The 24,413-nt window shown below is 47.8% G+C and overlaps 1 protein-coding gene across 2 annotated transcripts; it reads left to right on the top strand.

Moving 5' to 3' along the window:
- The first annotated feature begins 1,558 nt into the window (after window positions 1–1,558).
- Window positions 1,559–24,049, top strand: ZNF250 (zinc finger protein 250). Of its 2 annotated transcripts, none has more exons than XM_056125117.1 (6): window positions 1,559–1,577; window positions 8,262–8,332; window positions 8,498–8,624; window positions 8,722–8,835; window positions 12,945–13,007; window positions 22,124–24,049. In XM_056125117.1, exons 2-6 carry the CDS (start codon window positions 8,291–8,293, stop codon window positions 23,404–23,406), a joined length of 1,629 nt encoding a protein of 542 aa, XP_055981092.1. In that variant the 5' UTR covers window positions 1,559–1,577; window positions 8,262–8,290; the 3' UTR covers window positions 23,407–24,049. The 2 variants fall into 2 exon arrangements, with proteins under 2 accessions (XP_055981092.1, XP_055981091.1); XM_056125116.1 differs by lacking the exon at window positions 1,559–1,577 and adding an exon at window positions 2,097–2,254.
- The last annotated feature ends 364 nt before the right edge of the window (window positions 24,050–24,413 follow it).

Here is a 24,413-nt window from a genome sequence, read left to right as displayed (position 1 = left end):
CTTATCCACGTTTTTCTTTTTTTTTTTTTGAAAGTTCATCACCTTTCCCTTACAGAAAAGACTTTCAGGAGACAAACAATATACAACAAGTTTATTGGAAATAGAACAGGAGAGGTAAGTTATGTGCTTAAGAGAGAACACCAGCTTCTCCAGAGCAGAGAGCCAGCATACACACACACAGACCAACATGAAAGCACGGATGCCCATTGAAAGTCCACGTCTCAAGAGGGAAGATGGGAGAGGGGCGGCATAAGCTCAGGCATCACAGGCTGCAACACACACAAACCCCTCAGTCAAGTTAGTTTATACACAATTTGCCCAAACTACCCCCTACCTAGTCTGTTGTTAGGGTGGTTGCCAAGGGGGAGAACTGGGAGCACTTGGTGATCTTTTAATAGACTTTCCAGAGCCTCTCCTCCCTCAGAGGTCAGCCAACTTCCTAGCACTTGACCTGGAATTCGGCATTTCAATCGTTTTCTGGGATCCTGAGATAGGTCTTTTATGTCAAGGCTTGTGCCTTCAGGCTGGTTCAAGTTTCAGAGACTTGTTGCCCCTTCCCTGGTACATTACCAGGGCCCCCCAGTCTTCCCGCCTACAGCAGAAGCAATGCAGGAATATGGGATATGCCTGAAAACTACTAAGAGGGGAATCTCTGGGGCCCAGCAATTGCACGGAGGCTCACAATGTCTTCTTGTCCTTGAAAGCACTCGGTCACAAGTTCAAACGCCTCTGCTTATAACGATTCTCGCTGTTGTACTTTCGGCCGTAAGCAGTCTCCTGCCCCGCCACAACCAAGTAATGAATAAGCACCACAAAAAGGGAGTGACCCCCAGCTAGGAAAAAGAGGTAGCCTCATGGCTTGGAAGCAGGGAGCTCGCCCCACACGCACCCCAGAGGGCTCCGCGCCCAGTGCAGCACCTGTGGCTGTACGTTACGAGAACGTTCCCTGCTAACCTCAGCCCCACGGCCCCGCAGCTGTGCAGCGCAGGCCAAGGGCGAGCCGGCCGGCCTCTCTGCTGCCCCCGAGGCCCGACTTCCAGGGCCGCCTGCTTCCCACCGGACCCTCCCAGGCCTGAGCTGCTCCACCGACGGCGCCACCCCAGCCGGAAACGCCCGTAAGGAAGACGAGAGGGCGGCCACCGCTTTGGGCTCTGAAGGACAACGACCACGCACGCCTGGACGGCGAGGCGCCGCCACTGTCGCGCTGGGAGCTGCGGCGTGACGGGGCCGGTTCAGGGCCCGCATCGGATGAGTCCACGGGCTCTGGAGGCCTGTGCGCGGCCGGGGCGGGACGTGGACTCTCTAGGCGCCGCAGAGGCCGCCTCCCCGGTTCTCGGTAGCCCTAGCGCCGGCGTCTGGGCCGTCACTCAAGAGAAAAGCGCAAGGCGGGAGGGGCGGGGCCGACGAGCCGACTGCGGGGGTTGTGCTACTGGATTGGTGCGCCACGCCGTGGGGGCGGGGCTAGGGGGAGGCCTGGCCGCCGGTGATTGGCGGAAGAGCGGGAGGGGCGGGGCGACCCTTTGTCTGAGTGCGCTGCGTGCCTCCGCCCCTTCACGCGTGAGACTGCGGCGCGGATGGTGAGTGCGGGCGGGGCCGCCTCCTCCGGTGCGTGATGCCGTACGCGCCCCTCGGCTCCAGCCGACGACTCGGACCTGGTGGGGCCTTGCGCAGCCTGATCCCTGCGTGAGCCTCCCGCTGCTGCGTGGCCACACCCCGTCCCCCGGCGCGCCGGGGCCCTTCCCCGCGGCGGCGGAGCGGGGTGTCCCAGGAACTGCCCGTGGGAGGCGGGGTACAGCTCCCGGCTCCAGCCTCGCGCCGGGTCTCCCCGGGCTGCCGGCAGCCCCAAGGCGGTGAGTGTCCCTGCGCGGCCCTTGGCGAATGAATGAGACCCCACACCGGGCTCGCACTTTCCTGCCCGCCCTGGCTGCTGCTCGGTCCTCGGCCGCCGCCGCGGTGATTGTCTCCTTGCGGGCCAAGTGAAACTCGCCTGTGCACGGGAGCGGGGGTCCCGCGTCGGCCTCTTCGTGCCTCTGCTCTCGGGGCGCGGGGCCTCGGGGGGGCGCGGGGCCGGGGTGGGGGCGCTCCGACTCCGCGCCGAGCTTGCGCCCCGCTATCCTGAGACTGGAATTCTAACTGCGTTAGAGCCTTTGTGTGTCCTTTGTGTTCTCTCAGCGCCTATTCTTTTCCACCGAGAAGGAAATGGTCTCCCCAGATGGTCGCTAGACTCGGGTGACGGTGTTTTGCCCTATTTGGAGTGGGTTGATCTGTAACTTGGCTTGTGCTGAGATCGAAAATTTCGAGTTTTGATGGTCAAATATTCTCCTGAACGCTTTTAGGCTTTGCGCAGTATCGAGGAGGTTTTCCCTCCTCGAGATTTTTTTTTTTTTAATAAACGGTCTTTTAAGTTAAAAAAGAAATACAAAAAACCTTTGGTTCTTGTAAAATGTTAGGTCCATCTGGAATTTATTTTGATGTGGGGTGAATTGGGAATCGAGTTTTTGTTGCGGCTCCCTTTCTCCCTCCCCCCCCCATAAGGCTGTTTCTAACGCTTCCTATTGAATAATTCATCACTTCATTGATTTGAAAAACCACCCTTGTCATGTATTAAATTCTTTGGGGCCTGTTTCTGGAATTTGTGGTTGCTTTGATGTGCATAAGGTTTTGATTTACACAAAGCAGATCTTTGTGCCTTTGGAATTTTGGATAAAACGGCCCATCTCATCTAAAGTAACAAAATTTACCTGTTTTTTTATTCATTTTTGTAAAACTACAACTTAAAATGTTAACGTTTTAGGTAATTTATTTAAAGAAATTTACTTGTAAATATGGGAGGGGGGGAAGGGGAGAGAAGGCGTGTCCAAAGTGGAAAAAGCCAAAATTTTAACTCTTTAAGTCTCATTACCTATTGACTGGCCTAGGTATATAAGATGACCTAATGTTTTCCGGTACTATTTTTATCTCTGCCTTTGCTCTATTGGGGGAGGGGGGTTGTTATTAGGTCTAGTATTAGGTCTAGTTTTATTTTCACTCTTGTCTTTATCTGTTTTGGGGGGGTTAGTGGAGACAGCCTGTCTCTTCACTGAGGACATACAGGCTGATGGGTATGAAACCTGGGTGTTGCAAGCTTCTTACCCACTGTACTTTCTCTCTGGCCCTGAGAACTGCTTTTTAAAAATACTGTGAGTGGGGGCCGGAGTGATATCACAGCGGGTAGGGCATTTGCCTTGCACGCGGCCCATCCAGGTTCGATTCCCAGCATCCCATATGGTCCCCCAGCACCACTAGGAGTGATTCCTGAGTGCAGAGCCAGGAGTAACCCCTGTGCATCGCCAGGTGTGACCCAAAAAGCAATAAATAAATAAAATCTCACATCAAGCTGACTTTAAAAATAAATAAATAAATAATTTAAAAAACTGTGAGTTACACAGCTACAAAGTTGTTCATAGTTGAATTTCAGCCATATAATTTTTCAGCACCCATCTCTTTACCATGTGCATTTCCCATCCTCAAGTGTCCCCAGTTTCCTTCCTGACCCCACCCCAGCCTTCTTCTCTCTATGCAGTTTTTTTCTTCTCTTTATTTTTTCTTTTAGATGCTGTGGTTTGCAATACTATTACTAAAAGTGTGTCATACATATCCCATTATCTCTTCTCAGCACCCAGTTTTGTCCATTGATCATTTCCAGCTACCATTGTCGTAGTGGTCCTAACTGCACTCCCTCCCAACTCCCCTTTCTGGCAAGTTTCCTACCTTGGACCATACTTCCTGGCTCTCGTTTCTTCTCTTTGGGTATTATTCTCATACTATGTTTTTTATATCCTGCAAATGAATATGGATCATTCTATGTTCCTCTTGCTCTGGCTCTTTTCACTTACGATACTCTCCATGTCCATCGAGGGTATGAGCAAATTTCATGACTTTGTTTTTCCTATGGGTCTCATTCTCCTAACCCTGAAAGAGCATTGAATATGGCTCTTTTAAAATCTCAGGACTTGGAAGAAGGAGATGTTACTGGTGCCTGCTCGAGGCAATCGAGGAACAACCGGATGATCATGATTGTGTTTTTCCTAACCACAGCCTAGTACCATTGTGTAGCTGCACCATAGTTTCTTCCTCCACTCATCGGTTCTCCAGCACTTGTTTCCAGATTCTGGCCATTGTGAATAGTGCTGCAGTAAAGTAGGGGTGCAGATGGCTTTTCTGTACTGTGTTTCTAGGCCCCTGGGGCATATTCCCAGAACAGTATATGGGTTATATGGAAGCTCAGTTTCTTGTGTTTTAAGAAATACCCATATTGTTTTTCCAAAAAGGCTGGATCAGTTGGCATTCCCATTAGCAGTGAATGAGAGTCCCTTTCTCCCTGCATCTGTGCCAGCACTGGATGTTCTTGTTTTGTTTTGGTTTTGGGGCCACACCCAGTAGAGCTCACAGTTTACTCCTGGCTCTGCACTCAGGGATCACTCCTGGCATTGCTGGGGGGACCATAATAAATGTTGGTGATCAAAACCGGGTCGTCTATGTGTAGGCAAGCACCTACACACTGTTCTATTGCTGCAACCCATGTTTTTGTTCTTTTGGACGTGTGCCAGTTTCTGTAGCATGAGATAATATATCTTATTGTTGTTTTGGTTTGCATCTCCCTGATGACTAGTGATTTAGAGCATTTTTTAATGTGCCTTTTGGCTATTTCTATTTCTTCTTTGAGAAGATTTCTGTTCATCTCCCCATATTTTGATGGGGTTGTATATTTTTTTTCTTGTAACGTTCTACCAGTGCCTTATACATCTTGGATATTACTACTTCGTCATGTGAGTGTTGGGTAAATAATTTTTCCCATTCCGTGAGCTGTTTTTGTATTCTGGTCATCATTTCCTTTGAGGTGCAGAAGCTTCGGAGTTTAGTAGTCCCATTTGTTTATTGTTGCTTCCACTTACTTGGTCAGTGGTGTTTCATCCTTGAAGATGCCTTCAGTTTCAATGTCATGGAGAGTTCTGCCTACATTTTCCTTGTAGTTTATGGATTCAGGTCTCATAGCAAGGTCTTTAATTCATTTTGATTTGACTTTTGTGCGTGGTACTAGAAAGAGGTCTGAGTTCATTTTTTTTTTTTCCTAATAGGTGGTCAGTTTTACCAACACCACTTGTAAAAGAGGCTTTCCTTGCTCCATTTTGTAATTTTTGTTACTTTATCGGAGATTAACTGATCATACACCTAAAGATCTGCCTCAAAAGAGAACTGCTGCTTTTGAAGATATTTGTATCCTAAAGAAGGGGCAGGGCATTTCAACTGGAAAACTTGGAGAAAAAGGGAGTCTTGATAGCTTGTCATACCCCAGACCTGTCAGTGTGCCTGTCACCTAGGTTAGGCCATCAGAGATCATCAGGAGTTCCCAGAGTGATGCTTTCCTTAAGCTAAGCTCAAGAAAGGAGGGAGAGGAGAGCAGTACTCTTTCTCTTATTATGATACGGCAACCCCACATCCATTCTGTGTACCTCATATGGTCCCTTAAGCACTTCCAACGGTCACTCCTCTAAGCACAGAGCCCCCTGAACACTGTCAGAAATGACCCATACCACCCCCCTCAAAGGGAAAAAAAACATCTCAGCTCATGAAACAGTAATTACTTAAATTCTAAGTTCCTTGTGACTCTGTACTCCCTTTCTCAGTTCTTGTCTTGGGGCTGTGATTATGAACCAGACCTCAGTTGGTATGGTTACTGCCGTGTGGCTTTCTTCCTGTTTTCTTTCAGTGACCACTGCTTCTGAGAACATCGACCTCTGGGGCTTTGAGTATTTCCTAGAAACAAACTTCCTGAGTCTGAAGAATGATGTGACCAGTTGGTGGGTGGGTCTTTGTGGGACCCTCAAGAGAGGGTGTCATTGGTACCTGGTTCTCTGTTGTGGAGGACAGCAAAGCACCCCAGGAAGCTCCTCAGATCCCCCCCCCCCACACACACACCCATTCAGTGATTTCCCCAGGAGGCTTAGGTGTTTAGCATATCTTTGCAGCTGGTCATAAAAATTGTGTTCCAGAGGATCCATATACTACTTACAAAGCCAAGTAGAGAAAAATAGAAAGCCAATGTCACTTGGTCCAGTTTTATCAGAATAGTCTTAGTCTGTATATACAGTACCACCCACCACAGGCTGGGTAGCTATAAACAATAGGAATTTATTTCTCATAGCTGTGAAGCCTGCCTGTTTGAGACCACGGTATCACACAGTCCCGGTTCCTTTCTCTGGGTCGGGGACTTCTACTGTGAGTCACCTGGTGACTGAGATCCCAGAAATCCCCTTTTGACCTGAATACCTTCCAAGACTATCACATCAGGTGTTAGGATTTCCGCATAGTATTTGAAGACATACAAACATTAAAACCATAGCAACAGATACACTCTCTGATGGACTTTATTTTTTCTTTTATTTTAGGGACACACCAGCAGTCCTCAGGGGCTGTCCCCAGTATTGGCGCCGTTGCTGGAGGCATGGAACCCTGGGCCTCCAGTGACATATACACTAGTCCTTGAGTCCTCTCTGCCCTGTGACAGGCCTTTTCACGGGCAATAAGAAAAGAATATCTTCGATAATCCCACATTTTTGGGGAGCTGGGGGATACCCAGCTATGTTGAGGGCTTCCTGCTGGTGATGCTCAGGGACTATCCGGGGTGCTGGGGATTGAACCCAGGTCGATCGCATGCAACGCAAGCACCCTGCCTACTGTACTATCTCTCTGGCTTCTAATATTTTGCTTTTATATGCCTTCCTAGATATCCCAGGTGGAAATCTTTTCCTCTTCCCCCACTCCACACCCTGTGTGCTTTATTTAGGCTTGTGTGGTGTGGATAGCCTGGCATTTGGCTTACCATGACTGAAGTAGAGCACAGTATACAGCATCTGGTTCTGTGCCAGGCAACTCCTAGTGCTGTCTTCACTATTCTGGCCATTGCCCTGATACCTCAGAAGACCTTGTCTTAAAGGTGGAGCCAAAGTATACACACACTCTTGGTGGCCTGGGTCATTCTTTACAGAGTCAGAGTGCTGTGATGTGCTCTGTAGCTCAGGCTGCTGCTGCCACCAACACAACCTAAGTCTGATCTTGTGGGTGCGTGACCTGTGTGTGCTGGGATTGGCTGTGGCACTGTCCTTGGGCCTACATCTCCCAAGGAGGCCTGAGCAGACAACATGGTAGCTACTGATCCTCCCACTGACTGCAAGGTCTGCCATAGAAGACTATTCTTCCGGTTTTTTTCTTGTCTGTTCTCCAGATTTTTTGCTATTGTTAGGATTCCTTTCTTGTCTAATACAAATAAAGTTTATATTAGTTTATATTAGTCATCTTAACTTGGTGGTAGCTTATTCCCTCCTCCCTCCTTTAAAATACTTGTGTTGCTTTTTGGGTCATACCCAGCACTGCACTCAGGAATTACTCCTGGCGGTGCTCGGGGGACCATATAGGATGCTGGGAATCGAACCTGAGTTGGCCGGGTGGAAGGCAAACCCCCTACCCGCTGTGCTATCACTCCAGCCCCTTGTGTTGCTTTTCTAATTAGTTTCCTTGTACGTACAAAGAAACAGACACAAATCTGGAGGGAAGCAGGCCTTGTGTGGTGGAGGTGGAGGGGCAGTGCAGGCTGGGAGTTCCACAGTAGCAGGGCAGACACACAAACACATCTTCTTTCATAAAGAAAACGGACTATAGGTGTTCCCTGCCTGCTGGCTGTGCGCCCCAGTCCAGTGCTGTTCACTGTAGGACCAAGCATCTCAGGAGTCAGGGCTCCACCTTTTATTTCCAGAAATTTGAAGGTGACAGGCATCTTAACTGGTCCTGATGTGTGCCATTGACCCTCTCTCCAAGTCTCTATGGCAGCTGCTCAACCCCAGTTGGTGGGTGGGTCTGGACACAGCCCCACAACCCCCGGTTGTATCTTGGTGTGTCCAAGCCAGGATTCTGGTACTGGTTCTGGGCAGCAGGGTTCTGCAAGCAGGTGGACAGCCTCCTCCTGCGAGGTGATGGTGTGGCTCCCATGAGTGCTCAGTCTCCTGGGCCGGGTGCAGGATCCTTACCTCACTGATTACGCAGGCAGGGGTCTGGCCAAGTGTCCCTGAGGACCAGACCAGCTGCTCCAGAGTGCGCCCAGAGAATGAGAGCACTTGGTATGACCCCTGAACTGCAGCATCAAGCCGATGGGGCTCAGAGACACCCCCAAAACCTGAAGGGAAAGGTCAGTCCCCTCATCATCTCCTCATTCTCTTGGCCCACAGGTTCCTCCGATTCCCTCAGCAACTCAGCCATGGCAGCGGTCAGACTCCTGCCTCTCTCAGCGGGGCCCCAGGTGAGCTGCCCCTGAAACCTATTCAGTCCTCTGTACTGGGCTTCCAGGTGTAACCTGAATGTCCCTCCCGCCCCTGGACTGGCGCCCCGTCCTGCTCCCAGAGCATCCCTGTACCTACTCCTCACTGTGGACACCATGTCCCATCTGCAGCCCGTGTCCTTGCAGGCCAAGGTGACCTTTGATGATGTGGCTGTGCTCCTCACCCAGGAGGAGTGGGACCGCCTGGGCCCCGCACAGCGAGGCCTCTACCGACACGTGATGATGGAGACCTACGGCAACGTGGTGTCACTGGGTAGGACCCTTGGCCAAGCATTGGGCACATCCCAGAGGCTAGGGTGGGAGTGCTGGCAGGTGTGTGTCAACTGAAGGGCTTTCCTACCCCCGAGCAGGTCTTCCGGGGTCCAAGCCCAATGTCATCTCCCAGCTGGAACGAGGGGAAGAGCCATGGGTTCGGGATGGCCCAGGAACTGAGGACAGCTGGGACCCAGGCAGCGGCCAGTCAGGTGAGTGAGAGGAAGCAGTTCTTCTGAGGGCACAGTGGTCCAGATGCATGGGAACTGGTGGGCACAGAAGAGGGTTCACCACGGCCCTCCTGTCAAGGAACCCTCAGGTTGGACAGGCTCTAATGGGTGAAGAGTAACCGGGCAGGAATAGAAAGGCGGTATGCAGAGGGGAGTGGGGGGAGGGGCCTGGGATTAGGGACAGAATTGGGGTCAGATCACCCAGCTAGAGCATATCATTTTTCAGGTGTATAAAACAGAAAGATTATGTTTTACTTTTTTGGGTCATACCCAGAGGTGCTCAGGACTTTCTCCTGGCTCTGCACTCAGGAATTACTTCTGGCAGGCTCAGGGGACCATATGGGATGCCAGGGATTGAACTCAGGTCAGCTGCATGGAAGACAAGATCCTCTTACCTGCTGTGCTAGCACTCTGGCCCCAAACACCTATCGTCTTAGAAAGATTTTTTAAAGGAGACGTGGGGTGGAAGGGGCTGGTTATTTTTTTGTTTTGTTTTGTTTTGGGGATTTTTGAGCCATACCCAGCAATGTTCAGAAGTTATTCCTGGCTCTATGCTCAAAAATCACTCCTGGCAGTGCTTGGGGGACCATATAGGATGCCAGGGATTGAACCTGGGTCAACTGTATCCAAGACAAATGCCCTACCTGCTATACTATCACTTTGGCCCCCAGGAGGAATGTGTTTTTAAATGTGTGCTTTTTATTTTTCCTCTTTCCCACCCACCTCTTAAATGTGATTTTTATTTATTTTACCTTTTTATTTTTTTTTGCTTTTTTGAGTCACACCCGGCGATGCACAGGGGTTACTCCTGGCTCTGTGCTCAGGAACTACCCCTGGCGGTGCTCAGGGGACCATATGGGATGCTGGGAATTGAACCCAGGTCGGCCGCGTGCAAGGCAAACGCCCTACCCGCTGGGCTATTGCTCCAGCCCCTATTTTACTTATTTTTAAGATTTTTTATTTTGGAACCACACCTGGCAGTGCTCAGAGGTTACTCCTGGCAGAGCTTGGGATGCGGGGGATCAAACCCAGGTCAGCTGCATGCAGGACAAATGCCCTGCCTGCTATACTATCACTCCGGCCCCAAATGTGCAGTTTTTAAAAAGAACATTTACAATAGCATCAGAGATGTAAAGTATTTGGTAATTAACAAAGTTTTATAAGATCATCATGGAGAAAATTATAAAAAAGAAAGTCATGGGCCAGAGGTCTGAGTTCACAAGATAAGATGAGGGGCTGCTGCGATGCGAGTGTGTTTGGTGGCCCAGAGCCGCTTCCCCACCACGGCCTGACCTGCTCAGCAGAGAGGCGGAGAGACAGAGAGACGGGGGACTGCAGCCAGGTGGTGAAAATGGCCCATTTAATGCAGAGCTGCTAGCATACTTATAGAACATCTAAAGGGGGGTTGAGGTAAGGACATAGGTGTGATTGATCATTTACATAGGTAAGACATTTGGAAATGTACATAGATTTTACATAGATAAAATGTAGGAAATTCCCTTTTGGGGAGATTAAAGCAAGGAAACATTCTGTCTCCCAGGGACATCTGTATTGCCTTTATCTTTCCCCTTAGTTGTATAAGTTGCAATACTTGCAGTTGTTTGGATAAACATAGTAAGAGACAAAGATCCCAACACTAAGTTCTCTGGGCTCAGAGAGCAAGCAAGGCTTTTACCATAAATCCCAGACTAAGTCCTGAGGCCAGTTCCGCTTTTCCTTCCCCATGAGAGTCCTGTCTCTTAAATCATAACAGCTTGCATGAAGACCATACATTTTTGCTTCCCATTTCAATGCCAGGGTAGCTTTGGCACTCGCCCCAGGTCCATCCCAGTCTCACGGCAGGACCTCCATTTTGGGGTGTTAGGAACTATGGCAACTGAAGTCTGAGTCAGTAAGTATGACCAAGTAATTATGCCCAGGAAGAGATATATTTCAGAGTCAGTCGACTCCCAAATATTAGGAGCACAGCATTAATGGTCTTTCTGTGTTTAACCAAAGAATACTGTTCTATAATAAAATATAAAAAGATTATAGGGAAACGAGAAAAGCAGGTACAAATACACAGTACTTCAAATAAGTAATCAAGACTGAGTTGGGGAACTGTGACAATGAGAGGTAAAGCACAAAGGAAAGGTCAGAGATTAACTAAATTAGGGATGCTAGCAAGAACATGATGAGTTTCTGAGATGTGGGAAAGGGGCAGTTCACTGGGGAAGCTTAAAACACTTGGAGTTAATATCCAACACAGAGGGATTGTATAGGAGGCAGATAAGGCACTTAGCTTGCAATGTGGCTCTCCTAGTTTGAGTCCCTGTACTGCATATGATCCTCAGAGCACAACCAGGATAGCCCTTGAGCACCACAGGGTGTTGACCAAAAACTGAAACAAAACAAAGAAATGAAACAAAGCAAAAATATAGATAAGTCTCAGTCGTCTGGGGTACATACTCTGCACAGGAACCTCCATGTTTGATCTCTGGCTCTGCACTGCCCTCTGAATACTGCCAGGAGTGACTCGCAAGCAAAAAATTATTTAAAGAAAAAGGGAAAAGTGGGCAGGGGAGTGGAGAATGTATATCACTTGCTGACAGGCAGCTGACATGGATTTGATTCCCAGAACTGCTCTGGTCCTCCAAAGGCCTTTGAGGAGTGATCCTTACATACAGAAATGAGTTAGCCCTAAGCCTAGTGGGAGTATTACCAAAAAAGAAACGAAAAAAGAGGGGCAGGAGCCATACATGATACAGCTGTAGGATGATTGCCTTGCATGTGACCAGTCCAGATTCCATCCCCGGCATCCCATATGGTCCCCCGAACATTGCCAGGAGTACTCCCTGAGTGCAAAGCCACGAGCAACCTCTGAACATTGCCAGGTGTGGCCCAAAAACCAAAAAGAGGGAAAAAAGGTGGCCCAGCAAAGCTAGCCCAATTAGCTGGAGTACAAGCTTTGCATGCAGGAGCCACAGATCCGATCCCTGGAACCATATGTCCCCTGGGTACTGCTGGGAATGACCTTCAAGCACAGAGCACCCCATAGACTAAAAGCAAAAGCAAACATTTTTTAGCCAGGGACAACAGGCATATCCAACCCTAAGGCAGTGTTCAGAATCCTGATGCAGCAAGTTGACATTTGCATTTTGGGAGAATCTCAGCCCACCCCACAGGATAGCAGGACAAGACCCCCTCAGAATGTGTGAGGAGGAGGATGGAGGCAGGAACTACCTTCAGTCCAGATGTAGCACTGGCCACCTGGTTTCTAGGGCCTTTGTAGATAGGCAGAGGTGTTGAAAACTGTCTCTCCCTACCTGGCCTGCATGATCAGAAGAACATTAGTATCAGGAACTCAGTTTTCTAGTGATTATGGAAAAAGACAGCATCATGCTGTAGAAATCCTGCCTGGAACTTTAAATTCTTACTGATTACAGCTGCAGAAGACTAGCGAACGTGCAGCTGCAGCTCCACACCAGACCTGGAATTGTGCTCTCGCCTGTGAGAGATGAGTTTGTCAAAGTAGTTGTGGGATTCTCAAAGATTTTAGGTTGGAGATGACAAGAGATGACAAGTTTTTATACAAAAGTCTCTGGTCACTTTTCCCCCTTGCATAACAGTCAGAGCAGGAACTGCCTGCCAGTCTGGACAGTACAGAGGGCATCATAGGATAAGCAAAGGGCTGTGCAGTCTGGCCTTATCCCCACAACTCCTCACAACTGATTTATGTATGTGTCTGCCCAGCTCTGCCCTCCTCCTGTCTCTGTTTTGTGGCTACACCAGCAGTGCTTAGGGGGACCATGTGGTATTGGCGATCCAACCTGAGGCTTTCATGCAAAGCATGTATACCAGTCTTGAAGTCTCTCCCCAGTCCCTGCTCTGCTGTATTTTTTTTTTTTATTTTAGGTGGGAAGGGTGGGTAGGGAGTAATATACCTGCTGGTGCTATGGGGCTTTTTCTAACTCTGTGCTGGTGGTCAGGGGACCATGCAGTACCAGGGGTCAAAGCTGGGCCCCCTGCATGCAAAGCATATGCTCTGCTTGAGCTCTCTCCAGCCCTATTCCGTGTTTTGTTGTCACCTCAATCCTCTGTTCCTCTTGCAGATGATTTCAAAAATGACCACTTGACAGCTTCTGTGCAGCAGGACAGTCCATCCCATCCATGGAGTAAGTTTGCTTGTGTGTGTTGTTGCTGCTTCAGTGCTGAGAGTCGCACAGGCTTGTTTGTGGTTTCTGGGTCGCATACACTTGAGGTGCTCACACTTGCCAATGGGGAGCAGTGCTAGGAATCGAACTCAAGGCCTCACACATTCAGGCAGAGTCTCTGGTGCTGAGCCACATCCCTGACTCATGGATCTTTTGAATCCAGGGCAGTCCCCCCAGGCCCCTCCACTGCAGTGGACCACAGCATCTTGTCTGTATGATGATCGTGTATTGCTTTTAGATCATAGGTCATCAAGTTGTCATCCTGTCACCTCATCTGTGAGTCTCACAGTGAACTACTGTGAGGAAACACTGGGAAGGGCCCTGGGAAGGGCCCTGGGTTTCCTGAGTACTGCTTAGGAGAATCTCCTGCCCCTCCAAAAAATACGTATATAAAATATATATATATGGTTATCGTGTTCATTTGGCTTAAGGCCAGAAGTTTCTATTCAAGAAACTTCAAATGGAAATGACACCTTCCAGTGCAAATGAGTAAGTTATTTGGCTGACTTTCTTTTATGATTATGGGACCTTTAATAAAAGGAGCTAAGACTTGTTCACTATTTTAATAATATGTAGCAGTGTATGTGTATTTATGTGTATGGTGCTGGGTATTGAACCTAGGGCTCTTCACATTCAAGGTAGGTACTACTGTGGAATGCATCTCCTGACCCATAGTAAAACTTCCAAAATGATATGTACACAATTCATATTCAATCCCTGACAGTGAAATCAGATTCCACCCCACACTCAGCAGTACTCAGGGCTTGCTCCTGATTCTGCATGCAGGAATCACTTCTAGTGGTGCTCAGGGAACCCTGTGGGGTACCGGGCATTGAACTGGGGTCGGCTGCATGCATTGGCAGGTGCCTTACTGTGCTATCGCTCTGGCCCCTGAAATGAGATTTTTTAGTGAAGAACCTATTGTATACAATTTCTGTTTATCAATATGTTCCATATAGTAAATAGATATGAAAAACATAAAAAGAGATGTAGAAAAGTGGTCACAAAACTTGAACAAGTTACCGATAGAAGAGGAAAACCTAAACTCACGAGCATGAAAGCATTCTCTGCTTCATCAGTCTCTGGTAAATAAGGAGCCTGAAAACGCTGGAGGCACCATATTACGTGTGAGATATAAATTACAACATATTATATATGTTGCACATATTACATGTGCAGCAGTGAGAAGGCCTGATGCTGAAATCTGGGCAAAGATAAACAAGTTATGGAGGTGTAAATGTGTGGTTGTTTAGAAATGCTTGACATTTTTCACTGTAACTGAGATTTAAAACTCTGTGAGGCTAGAGTGACAGTGTACAGAGTAGGACTCAATTTCCAGCACCCCGTATGGTTCTCTGAGCCTGCCAAGAATAAGCCCTAAGCAGCTGGAGGTGGCAAAAAAAAAAAAAAAAGAATTTAGAACTGTGCTCATCATTCCCAGTCTTGTGTGTAAAAGGTCAGGGTATTTGTGAGTGGGCCACGTAAACTATACAGTCATCTGCACAGGAGTATGTTTCATGATAGAAAAATATTGCAATTCAGAAACCCATCAGAAGAGATATGAAATAAGCTATTTTGTTTTATTTATTTATTTTTGCTTTTTGGGGTCACACCCAGCGATGTTCAGGGATTACTCCTGACTCTGTGCTCAGAAATTACTCCTGGAGGTGCTTGGGATGCCAGGGATCAAACCTGGATCACCCTGTGTACTACCACTCTGGCCTAAGCTGTTTTATATTTAATATTTTAGCATTATTGCAGTATGTTACAATGAAAATAATTGGGAAATTGTTTCAAAGTTATAAAATTCTCAAATCCATAATAGAAATGTCAGAAGCATGCCCAATTATTCTTTAGATATATGAGCTCTTTTTTTTGCTTTTTGGGTCACATCTGGCAATGCGCAGGGGTTACTCCTGGCTCTGCACTCAGGAATCACCCCTGGCGGTGCTCAAGGGACCATATGGGATGCTGGGAATTTAACCCGGGTGGGCCGCGTGCAAGGCAGACACCCTACCCGCTGTGCTATTGCTCCAGCCCCAATATATGAGCTTTTTTATTTTTATTTTTGGGCCACACCTGGCGGTGCTCAGAACTTACTCCTGGCTCTGCACTTGGGGATCATTCCTGGTGGTCTCAGGGAACTAAATGAGATGCTGGACTTTGAACCCAGGCGAGGCAAGTGCCTTACCTGCTGTATGATCACTTCAGTCTCTAGCTAGGCAAACTTCTAAGGAAAAAAGGGGGAGGGTCAGGAGTGTTAAGTTCCCATCAAGATGGAGTGGAGCAGGGACCTGAGTTGCCCTCCCACTTGGAACACCTGAGAACTTGGAAAGATAGATCCAATCCCAGCTCTCTGGGGCAGGGCCTCCGTCTCAGCGGGACTCAGCAGTGAGTGCTGAGTGACCAGAAAGTGACCCAAGAGAGAAAGCATAAGCCAAGGCCTCCAGCAGCCTCGACTCGTGGCATGGACAGGTCATGTGCCAGGAGGGTGCCACCCCTGACAGACACCTGGTCTCTCTTGAGGGGATGAATTGGGAGTCCAGGGAGACCAAGGCAGTTGGAAGACCCTTATCAGAGGAACCAGTAGAATTCTGTTTGACGAAGAATTCTGGAGATCTGCAGAATCCCAGCAATTCTGTTTTTCTAAATAGCATGCACTGAAATAGTCTAAGGCCAATAAAGAGTTGCCTAAAGGAAGTTACAGGGAACAGTCCCTGAAATGCCAGAATTTTAGGTGACCCTCGTGGACTGGAGAGACCACTTACTGGGCTGGAGCACATAGGCCAGGAGGCCCAGGCTTAAACCTCTGTCCCACAGGATTCCCTGAGCATAGCCACGTGGCCCACAAAACAACAAAGTCAGTGGTTCTTACTGACTGAATTTGTGCCCCTCCATCCCTGCCCCTACCATCTGGGCTTATGTTGAAGCCCTAAAACGCAGTGCACATCTAATTGAATATAAAGAAGGTGAGAGTGGCTTTTGCCAATATTCCACAGTTAGACATTTATTTGCTTCTGCAGCTATGAGGAGGTTAAGTTTGTAATAACTAGCATAAAAGTGGATTTTATCCAAGCCCTCACACAAGAATTACTACTAACTGATGCTTTATTTCAGCCTTGTGATACCCTGAGCAGAGAACCCAACATGTCATAGAATTCTGACTCACAGAACAATAAACTAATAAGTGAAAGATTATTTTAACCTGCTACATTGGTGATGATTTGTGACTAGAATATTGGTGCTCATGCTTGGCTGGGAATACTGAAAAGAATCCTGCCTCAGTAGTAGGAAAATAGCCTTTAATCCTGCTCTGATCTGGCCTGACAAAGTTGAAAGGCCAAGACCATAATATTGTTAACTTGCTTAACCACATTTTATTGTAGAAGAGTTCAAGAGGATTTATAAAAATAGGAAAATACTCAGCACAGACATGGTTAAAGTCAAATAAAAAGTAACTTTAAACTTAAAAATAACTTTAAAAACTTTAACTATTGGGGCCAGAGATAGTACAGGAGGTAATTTGCTGGCCTTGCATGAAGCCAACCCTGGTTCTCCCCACCACTGCATACACTCCCCTGAGCATAGAGCCAGGAGTAAGCCCTGAGCAACATCAGCTGTGACCCACCACTACCACCCTATCCCTGCAAAACAGATGATATAGAAGCACAAAAATCATAATTAAAAAACTCCAGCTAAGTGAAATTGACCAAACATGACCCAGATAATGGCATTTTAAGACCAGATTATTAAATCAGGGGCCAAGGGATAATACAGGGGTTAAGGTGTTTATTCTGTTTATTTCATTATACCCCATATAATTTCCCAAACATCACCAGGGGTAAGCCCTGAAAACAGCTGGGTGTGGACTACACACCTCCCTCTCCAAGCCCCCTTCTCCCAAACAAAAACTAAGGTTTATAAATTTACAGAAGTAAATGAGCCAGAAAAACAAATAAATGTGGTATGCTCTGTCCTATAGCGCTGTAGCACTGTCCTCCTGTTGTTCATCGATTTGCTCGAGCGGGCCCAGTAACATCTCCATTGTGAGACTTGTTGTTACTGTGTTTGGCATATTGAATACGTCATGGGGAGTTTGCCAGGCTTTGCCCTGCGGGCGAGATACTCTCGGTAGCTTGCCGGGCTCTCCGAGAGGGGTGGAAGAATTGAACCCGGCTCAGCCAGGCTGGCTGCGTGGAAGGTAAGTGCCCTACTGCTGTGCTATCACTCCACCCCCATAAATACATATTTTTGAGGCAAAATATTACTCTACTTGGGGCTGGAGCAGTAGCACAGCAGGTAGGGCATTTGCCTTGCACGTGGCCGACCCAGGTTCGATTCCCAGCATCCCATATGGTCCTCCGAGCACCACCAGGAGTAATTCCTGAGTGCATGAACCAGGAGTAACCCCTGTGCATCGCTGGGTGTGACCCAAAAAGCAAAAAAAAAAAAATTACTTGAAACATTAAGAATTGTACCACATTCCTTTTTCTGCATCAATGAGATTATATGTTTTTCTCTTTCATTTTTTTTAATGTGGTGTATCACATTGACTAGTTTTATGTTGAATTATCCTTGTTTTCCATGAATTAAACTATCACTTGGTCATTATGAGCACCTAAATTAAAAATTAATGCTTATTAATTTAAATCAATAATTTTGTTAAGGATTTTGCAGTAATTTAAGTGATACTTTTTCTTTTTTCTGTGCCAGGATTTGAATCCTTGTGCTCTACTGCTGAAAATACTCCCTGACATAATTTTTCTTGAAGTGCTTAGTAGAATTCACCATTGAAGACTTTTCTATGTTATAAGGCTTTAGATTACTGATTTAGGCTCATTACAACAGGTCTAGTTAGTTTTTCTTTTTCTTCATTATTCTTAGTAAGTTATTCTTAGTAAGTTCTATTCTCTTTGGATTATAAGTACTATCTTTGTTTTGTTTTGTTTACTTTTTTTGGTTCACACCCGGCGATGCATGGGGATTACTTCTGGCTCTGCACTCAGGAATTACTCCTGGCAGTGCTTGAGGATGCTGGGAATCGAATCCGGGTTGGCTGTGTGCAAGGCAAACGCCCTACCCGCTGTGCTATCGCTCCAGCCCCATAAATAATGTATTTTTGAGGCCAAATATTACTAGTTCTTTGATATATTAGAAACATTGAGTATTCACCTAAAATGTTGGATTGGCTCACAGCCCAATCTTCCACTATTCCATATTGGAAACTAGTGTAAATAATACTACTTGAATGAGCCAGGGAAGATTCATATCCTCACCTTACAATGACAGTAGCATCCATTTATTAACCTATTTGCTATATCTTTCTTTTAACAGTCTCATTTAATTTTTATTTTCACAGTAATCAAGGACTACTGTTACCATTTAGATTATTGTGAGTGGGGATATAAATTTGAGTTCTTTGCTTTAGGTTTCACATTTAACATTTTTCTTACTGCCTATCTTTTTTTTACTTCAGGGTTTGTTTTTTTTTAACTCATTTTTTGGAGACTTCTCAAGCAGTGCCTCGGCCACAGGTGTCACTCCCAGTGGCACTTGATTGAGAATTTAGTGCTTGGACCAGCAGTAGGGTGCTGCTCAGCAGTGCTTGTGGGCCTCAGGAGTATGCCAGCAGTGCTGGTGGGGAGGGAAGTGTTTGCCAAGTATCCAGCTCTGTCCTATAAGTGAAGCATAATGTTCCCTGAAGTAGATAATAAACGAACGACTCAACTAGGAAATGGGTCTCAGGGCTAGAGAAACAGTACAAGGGTAGGGTGCTTGCCTTGCACATGGCCAGCCTGGGTTGTATCCCCAGCACTCTAGATGGTCCCCCAAGCCCTCCAGGAGTGATTCCTGAGCACTGCCTAGTGTAACAAAAACAAAAAAGGGAAAAAAGTTCATCCTTGGGTCTACGGAGATAAGGCACCTGCCTGGCATCCTGATGACCACAGTGCAATTCCTAATACCACATATGGTCCCCTTAGCACAGAGCCAGGAGTAAGCTCTGGTCATCCCCTTGTGCAGCCAAAAACAAAAAGGAAAAGCTATTGTTCATCTGGGGAGACAGCTCAATGGTGTAGGAAGGATGCTCTGCATGCAGGGAGGTCAATCCTAGTACTGCATCATCGCTCTCCCCCAGGCACTGCCAGGAGCAACCCCTGAGACACAAAGCATCATTGTGTTGGACCCCCAATTTTTTTTTCTTTTTGCGTCACACCCGGCAGTACACAGGGGTTACTCCTGGCTTTGCACTCAGGAACCACTCCTAGCAGTACTCAGGGGACCATATGGGATGCTGGGAATCGAACCTGGGTCAGCCGTGTGCAAGGCAAATGCCCTACCTGCTGTGCTATCGTTCCGTCCCCAAGGACCCCAAATTTTTTTTTTTTAATTTTAGCTTTTTTTTTTTTTTTTTTTTTTACAGTTGTAGATTTACAATTTTTTGTGCTTGGGTTTCAATTATACAATGATCAGATACCCATCCCTCCACCAGTGCCCGTTTTTCACCACCATGGATAATATCCCTCCCACCCCCATCCCCCCATCCCCCCCGCCTCTGTGGCAGGGCAATCCCCTGTGTTCTCTCTCTCCGTTTGGGTGTTGTGGTCTGCAAAAGAGGCATTGAGTGGCAAACATGTTCAGTCCATAGTCTACTTTCGACATGCATCTCCCCTCCTGGGAGGATCCTCCAAACATCCTTTATTTGGTGCTCCCTTCTCTATCTGAACTGCCCTTTCCTCTAGGATACCCGGCTGGCCTCTTAAGTTATGGAGTAATCATCCAAGGACCCCAAATTTTTAAAAGAAATGGGAAAAGGAAGAAATGAAAAATGGGGATGTTGAGTGACTGGTCTAAAATTTACCATATTGTCTTGTTTGGGGGACACACCAACTATGCTCAGCTCTACTCCTTAACTCTGCTCTCAGGGATCACTACTGGGACTGCTCAGGGGACCGTTACCTGTATGTGTGCAGTGCCAGGAATCAAACCCTGGTAAGCTGAGTGCACAGCAAGTACTTTACCCCAGTACTATTTCTCTGGCCCCAAGTTGTGAATTATCTTGTCTGTTTTTTTACACTTACCTGTTATTGGCAAGTGAATTTGCTGGCTATAGATTTGTAAATTGACACGTCTTTTTCCTGTTCTTCCGGTCCTTTAAGGATCTTACTCTTGCCTAGTGACTCTAATGCCGAGTCTGGGAGAGGTCACACTTGTTCTTGTATACTGCTTTCCCCTTTAGCTGCTGCTAAGATTTTCTCTTTATATTTGCTCCTTAGTAGGTTGGTTATATTGTGACTAGGTTTGGAAGGGGGAGAATGGAGATTATCCAGAAGTTCTGGGGAGTGAGGACCCAAGTGGTCCTGGAGACCGCAGCTGGGCTTCTGGGTGCAAAGTATAATGCTTCCACCTTTGAGTCATCTCACTTGGTGGAATTCCTCCTTGGAATCACATGTGTCCCTCTCCCCTCCCCCCCATTCTTTTCAGTAAAGCAAGGTAGTTTCTATTGAACCAGACTTGCTTAGAAAGATTATGAGGAAAGCGCTGAAGAGAACTGAAACTCAAGCATAAGTAACTTTGTGACTTTGTAATTCACAATGATACAATTTAAAAAGAAAAGAGACAAGCTTGCGAGATACATGTTCATAAAGGTTTTGAAGAGCAAGCCAGAATTTTTTTGTTTTGTTTTGGGGACACACAGAGATATCCCCAGGGCTTACTCCCAGCACTGCACTTAGGGATCACTCCTGATGGTACTTAGGGGACCATGTGGCGTGCTGGGGATTGAATCTAGGTGAGCCATTTGCAAGGATGTACCGTCCACTGTACTGCCTCTCTGGACCAGACTGCCCAGTTCTTACCCAAATGAATCAAGTAGGGGTTCCCCTCCCTGAATGTGGGAAAGTCAAGGAGCAGCCTCCCCACTTCCTGTTCTTGGTAAGAGCGAGCCTCAGCACACAGCCTCCTGCCACCTCTGGGTTAGCATTCATAAACCTGCTCCCCTGGACTTGCCACTTAGCATCTGTCACAGATCCATTGTGCCCGTGTTTGAGAGCAGAATTCTGTCTTGTATCTCTGCTGCCCTTGGGACTTTTTGTTCTGGGACATAATCAAGTAAATGGTTTCTAACGCTTTATGTGGCCCGTGCCTTCAGGACACACGTGGGATTGATCTCCCACGCTGTGGGGCTTAGCTCGGGCACACAGAGGATCACGGGGCCCTGGTTGCTGACCTGTACTTAAAGAGGGAAGCTTGCAGGGCTTCGCCACACACCCTGCAGACATGCTTCTTTCTCTGGGCTTGATGTGGGGCCACTGCACCTCCTGGTACCCTCGGTGGAGCCTCCTTCCCAATCATGCTTATTCCCTTGTGGAGCATCATTTGTGGGTTGTATCTTACTGTTATATGCAGTGCTTAGTCTCCAAGATTTATTTGATTGTTCTTTTTCATGCGTGCTCTCTCTCTCTCTCTCTCTCTCTCTCTCTCTCTCTCTCTCTCTCACACACACACACACACAGTGCGTACTTGCAGCCTGGCACAATCAACCCACAGATTCCCCTGACTCCAGTGCAAAACCATCTGTCACATGTTCTCTGCCACTCACTGCAGCCCCGTAGACCTCTCTGGCCTCTGCTAAGCCAGACCTTGGCCTTTCTCTCATCTTACTCCCAGCGTGTTCGCCACAGTAGTTCTTCCCCACTCACTGTGTACATGTCAGCTGTCTTGTCCTAGATCTGGTCTGTTCTGCCCATGACCTCTAGAAGCAGCCACGTGAGGCTCAGGTGGCAACAGGCTGTATCCCCCTTCCTTGGGCCATGTGTGCTTGAGGCAGTGGGATCTCTTAAGCTGGGATCTGTGCCTTCTCTGAAACCACGCTGTTAGCCTGGTGTCGTTTCTAGTGGCTGGACACCCCTCATTAGCAAGCCCCCCCCCCATGGGGCCACACCCAGTAGTGCTCAGGGGCTATTCCTAGCTCCATTTTGGGGGTGTGCTCCTGGTGGCTTCCAGGGTTATCAGCACACAAAGTATGCACTCCAGCCATTTTGAGTGGGATTAATGTTTTTGTTTTGAATTTGATTCAGGAACAGAAAAGAGAGAGAAACAAAATGGAGACTTGAATCTGGAGCCAGTCGTTTCCAACAAGACATCCACCGTTCTGGGGAAAACACCTACCCAGGGTGGTGAACCTGACCAGAGTTTCTGTCCAAGTCCTCTGGGTCCTGCTAGACGGCAGAGCTTAAGCCAGAGCGTGCCTGTTCCTGGTGGGGAGAGGCCTTACAAGTGTGTGGAGTGTGGGAAGTGCTTTGGTCGAAGTTCCCACCTCCTGCAGCATCAGAGAACCCATACCGGGGAGAAGCCTTATGTGTGCAGTGTGTGTGGGAAGGCCTTCAGCCAGAGCTCGGTGCTGAGTAAGCACCGGAGAATCCACACAGGCGAGAAGCCCTATGAGTGCAATGAGTGCGGAAAGGCCTTTCGAGTGAGCTCAGACCTTGCACAGCATCACAAGATCCACACAGGCGAGAAGCCCCACGAGTGTCTCGAGTGCCGCAAGGCCTTCACCCAGCTCTCCCACCTCATCCAGCACCAGCGGATCCACACGGGAGAGCGGCCCTACGTGTGCCCCCTCTGTGGGAAGGCCTTCAACCACAGCACGGTGCTGCGGAGCCACCAGCGCGTGCACACCGGGGAGAAGCCTCATGAGTGTGGGGAGTGTGGCCGGGCCTTCAGCGTCAAGAGGACGCTGCTCCAGCACCAGCGGGTCCACACCGGGGAGAAACCCTACACGTGCAGCGAGTGTGGCCGGGCCTTCAGCGACCGCTCAGTGCTCATCCAGCACCACAATGTGCACACCGGGGAGAAGCCCTACGAGTGCGGCGAGTGCGGCAAGGCCTTCAGCCACCGCTCTACCTTGATGAACCACGAGCGGATCCACACCGAGGAAAAGCCATACGGGTGCTACGCCTGCGGGAAGGCCTTCGTGCAGCACTCGCACCTGATCCAGCACCAGCGGGTGCACACTGGCGAGAAACCCTACGTGTGCCACGAGTGCGGCCACGCCTTCAGCGCCCGCAGGTCCCTGGTGCAGCACGAGAGGATCCACACCGGGGAGAGGCCCTTCCAGTGCTCGCAGTGCAACAAGGCCTTCAGCCTGAAAGCCACGCTCATCGTGCACCTGAGGACCCACACGGGCGAGAGGCCGTATGAGTGCAGTCGCTGCGGGAAGGCCTTCAGCCAGTACTCGGTGCTCATCCAGCACCAGAGGATCCACACGGGCGAGAGGCCCTATGAGTGCGGGGAGTGTGGGCGTGCCTTCAACCAGCACGGGCACCTCATCCAGCACCAGAAAGTACACAAAAAGCTGTGACCTCGGGAGCTCCTGTGAACCCTGCAGGCAAGGAAGACTTGAATGATCCACTCACAAAACAACTCCAAAGAGAAGCACTGAGCATGGCATTCCTGCAGGAAAACTTCAGATAATGCCTGGCCTGTTTTTCTCAACATCCTCAAGCTGTACTGAAGAGTAGTCCCATTCGCACGAAATTTGGCCAATGCAGCCATGATTCGCTCATTTTAATGAATGGTAGTTTGGTAGTTAAGTCTTTAATGCCAGGAAGTTGGGGCATCAGGACCATTGTCATCGTCGAGCCTTTTTACACTATAAATAAAGTGTTTTTCTTAGAATGTGACATACCTTTCCAAAATGCAATTTTGCTATTGCACTTGCCATTAGAATGCTGGACTGTGTTCAGTGTTTTTAAGCACTGAAGTGATATGCTGTTTCATATTTCATAAAATGATATAAAGAAGTGACACCAAATATCATTTAATATGGCTGGAAAACCTTAGTATACAGAACCATATGTTTTCTATGAAAAAGGTCTAGGGGAAATTCTAGGGCTGGAGAGAGTACGGGGTTAAGGAGCATGCCTTGCACATGGCTAATCCTGGTTTAATTTGTGGTACTGCATATGGTCCCCTGAGCCCTGGCAGGAGTGATCCCTGAGCACCAGATATGGCCCAACGACCAAAAAAAATATTTTTAGATAAAATTTAGAAAACAATCTGGTGCTTTAAGTTTATGTCCCTTGTTCAAAAGGATGTCTTGACTTTTTGGTAAACATTCAGTCTTTTTTTTTTTTAAGTTTTTTTTTTTTTTCTCAGAACTCACACTCATAGCATACAGACTCTCTGCCCCAGAGTCCTGGGGCCCCTGTTGGCAAAGAGCTCCATGTAGAGCAGACCTCAGAGCTGCTACCCCAAATGGACATCTCTTCACATAATGTGATGTTTCCAAAAATCATTATTAAAGATATACACATATTTCTTTGGTGGTACCAGATATTAAACCTATAGACAGCACCAGAGCATTAG

The sequence above is a fragment of the Sorex fumeus genome, unplaced genomic scaffold, assembly GCF_029834395.1.
Source record: "Sorex fumeus unplaced genomic scaffold, SorFum_2.1 ptg000054l, whole genome shotgun sequence".
Taxonomy (NCBI): Eukaryota; Metazoa; Chordata; class Mammalia; order Eulipotyphla; family Soricidae; genus Sorex; species Sorex fumeus.
The sequence above is the reverse complement of the archived record's forward strand: the minus strand, read 5'-3'. Positions and strand labels throughout refer to the sequence as shown.

Excerpts from the sequence above, each read along its gene's own strand:
- ZNF250 (XM_056125117.1), top strand. The coding sequence starts at position 8,291 with ATGGCAGCGGTCAGACTCCTGCCTCTCTCAGCGGGGCCCCAG. Across the intron at positions 8,836-12,944 it reads CCCAGGCAGCGGCCAGTCAG|ATGATTTCAAAAATGACCAC; the intron begins GTGAGTGAGAGG and ends TTCCTCTTGCAG. Across the intron at positions 13,008-22,123 it reads CAGTCCATCCCATCCATGGA|GAACAGAAAAGAGAGAGAAA; the intron begins GTAAGTTTGCTT and ends AATTTGATTCAG.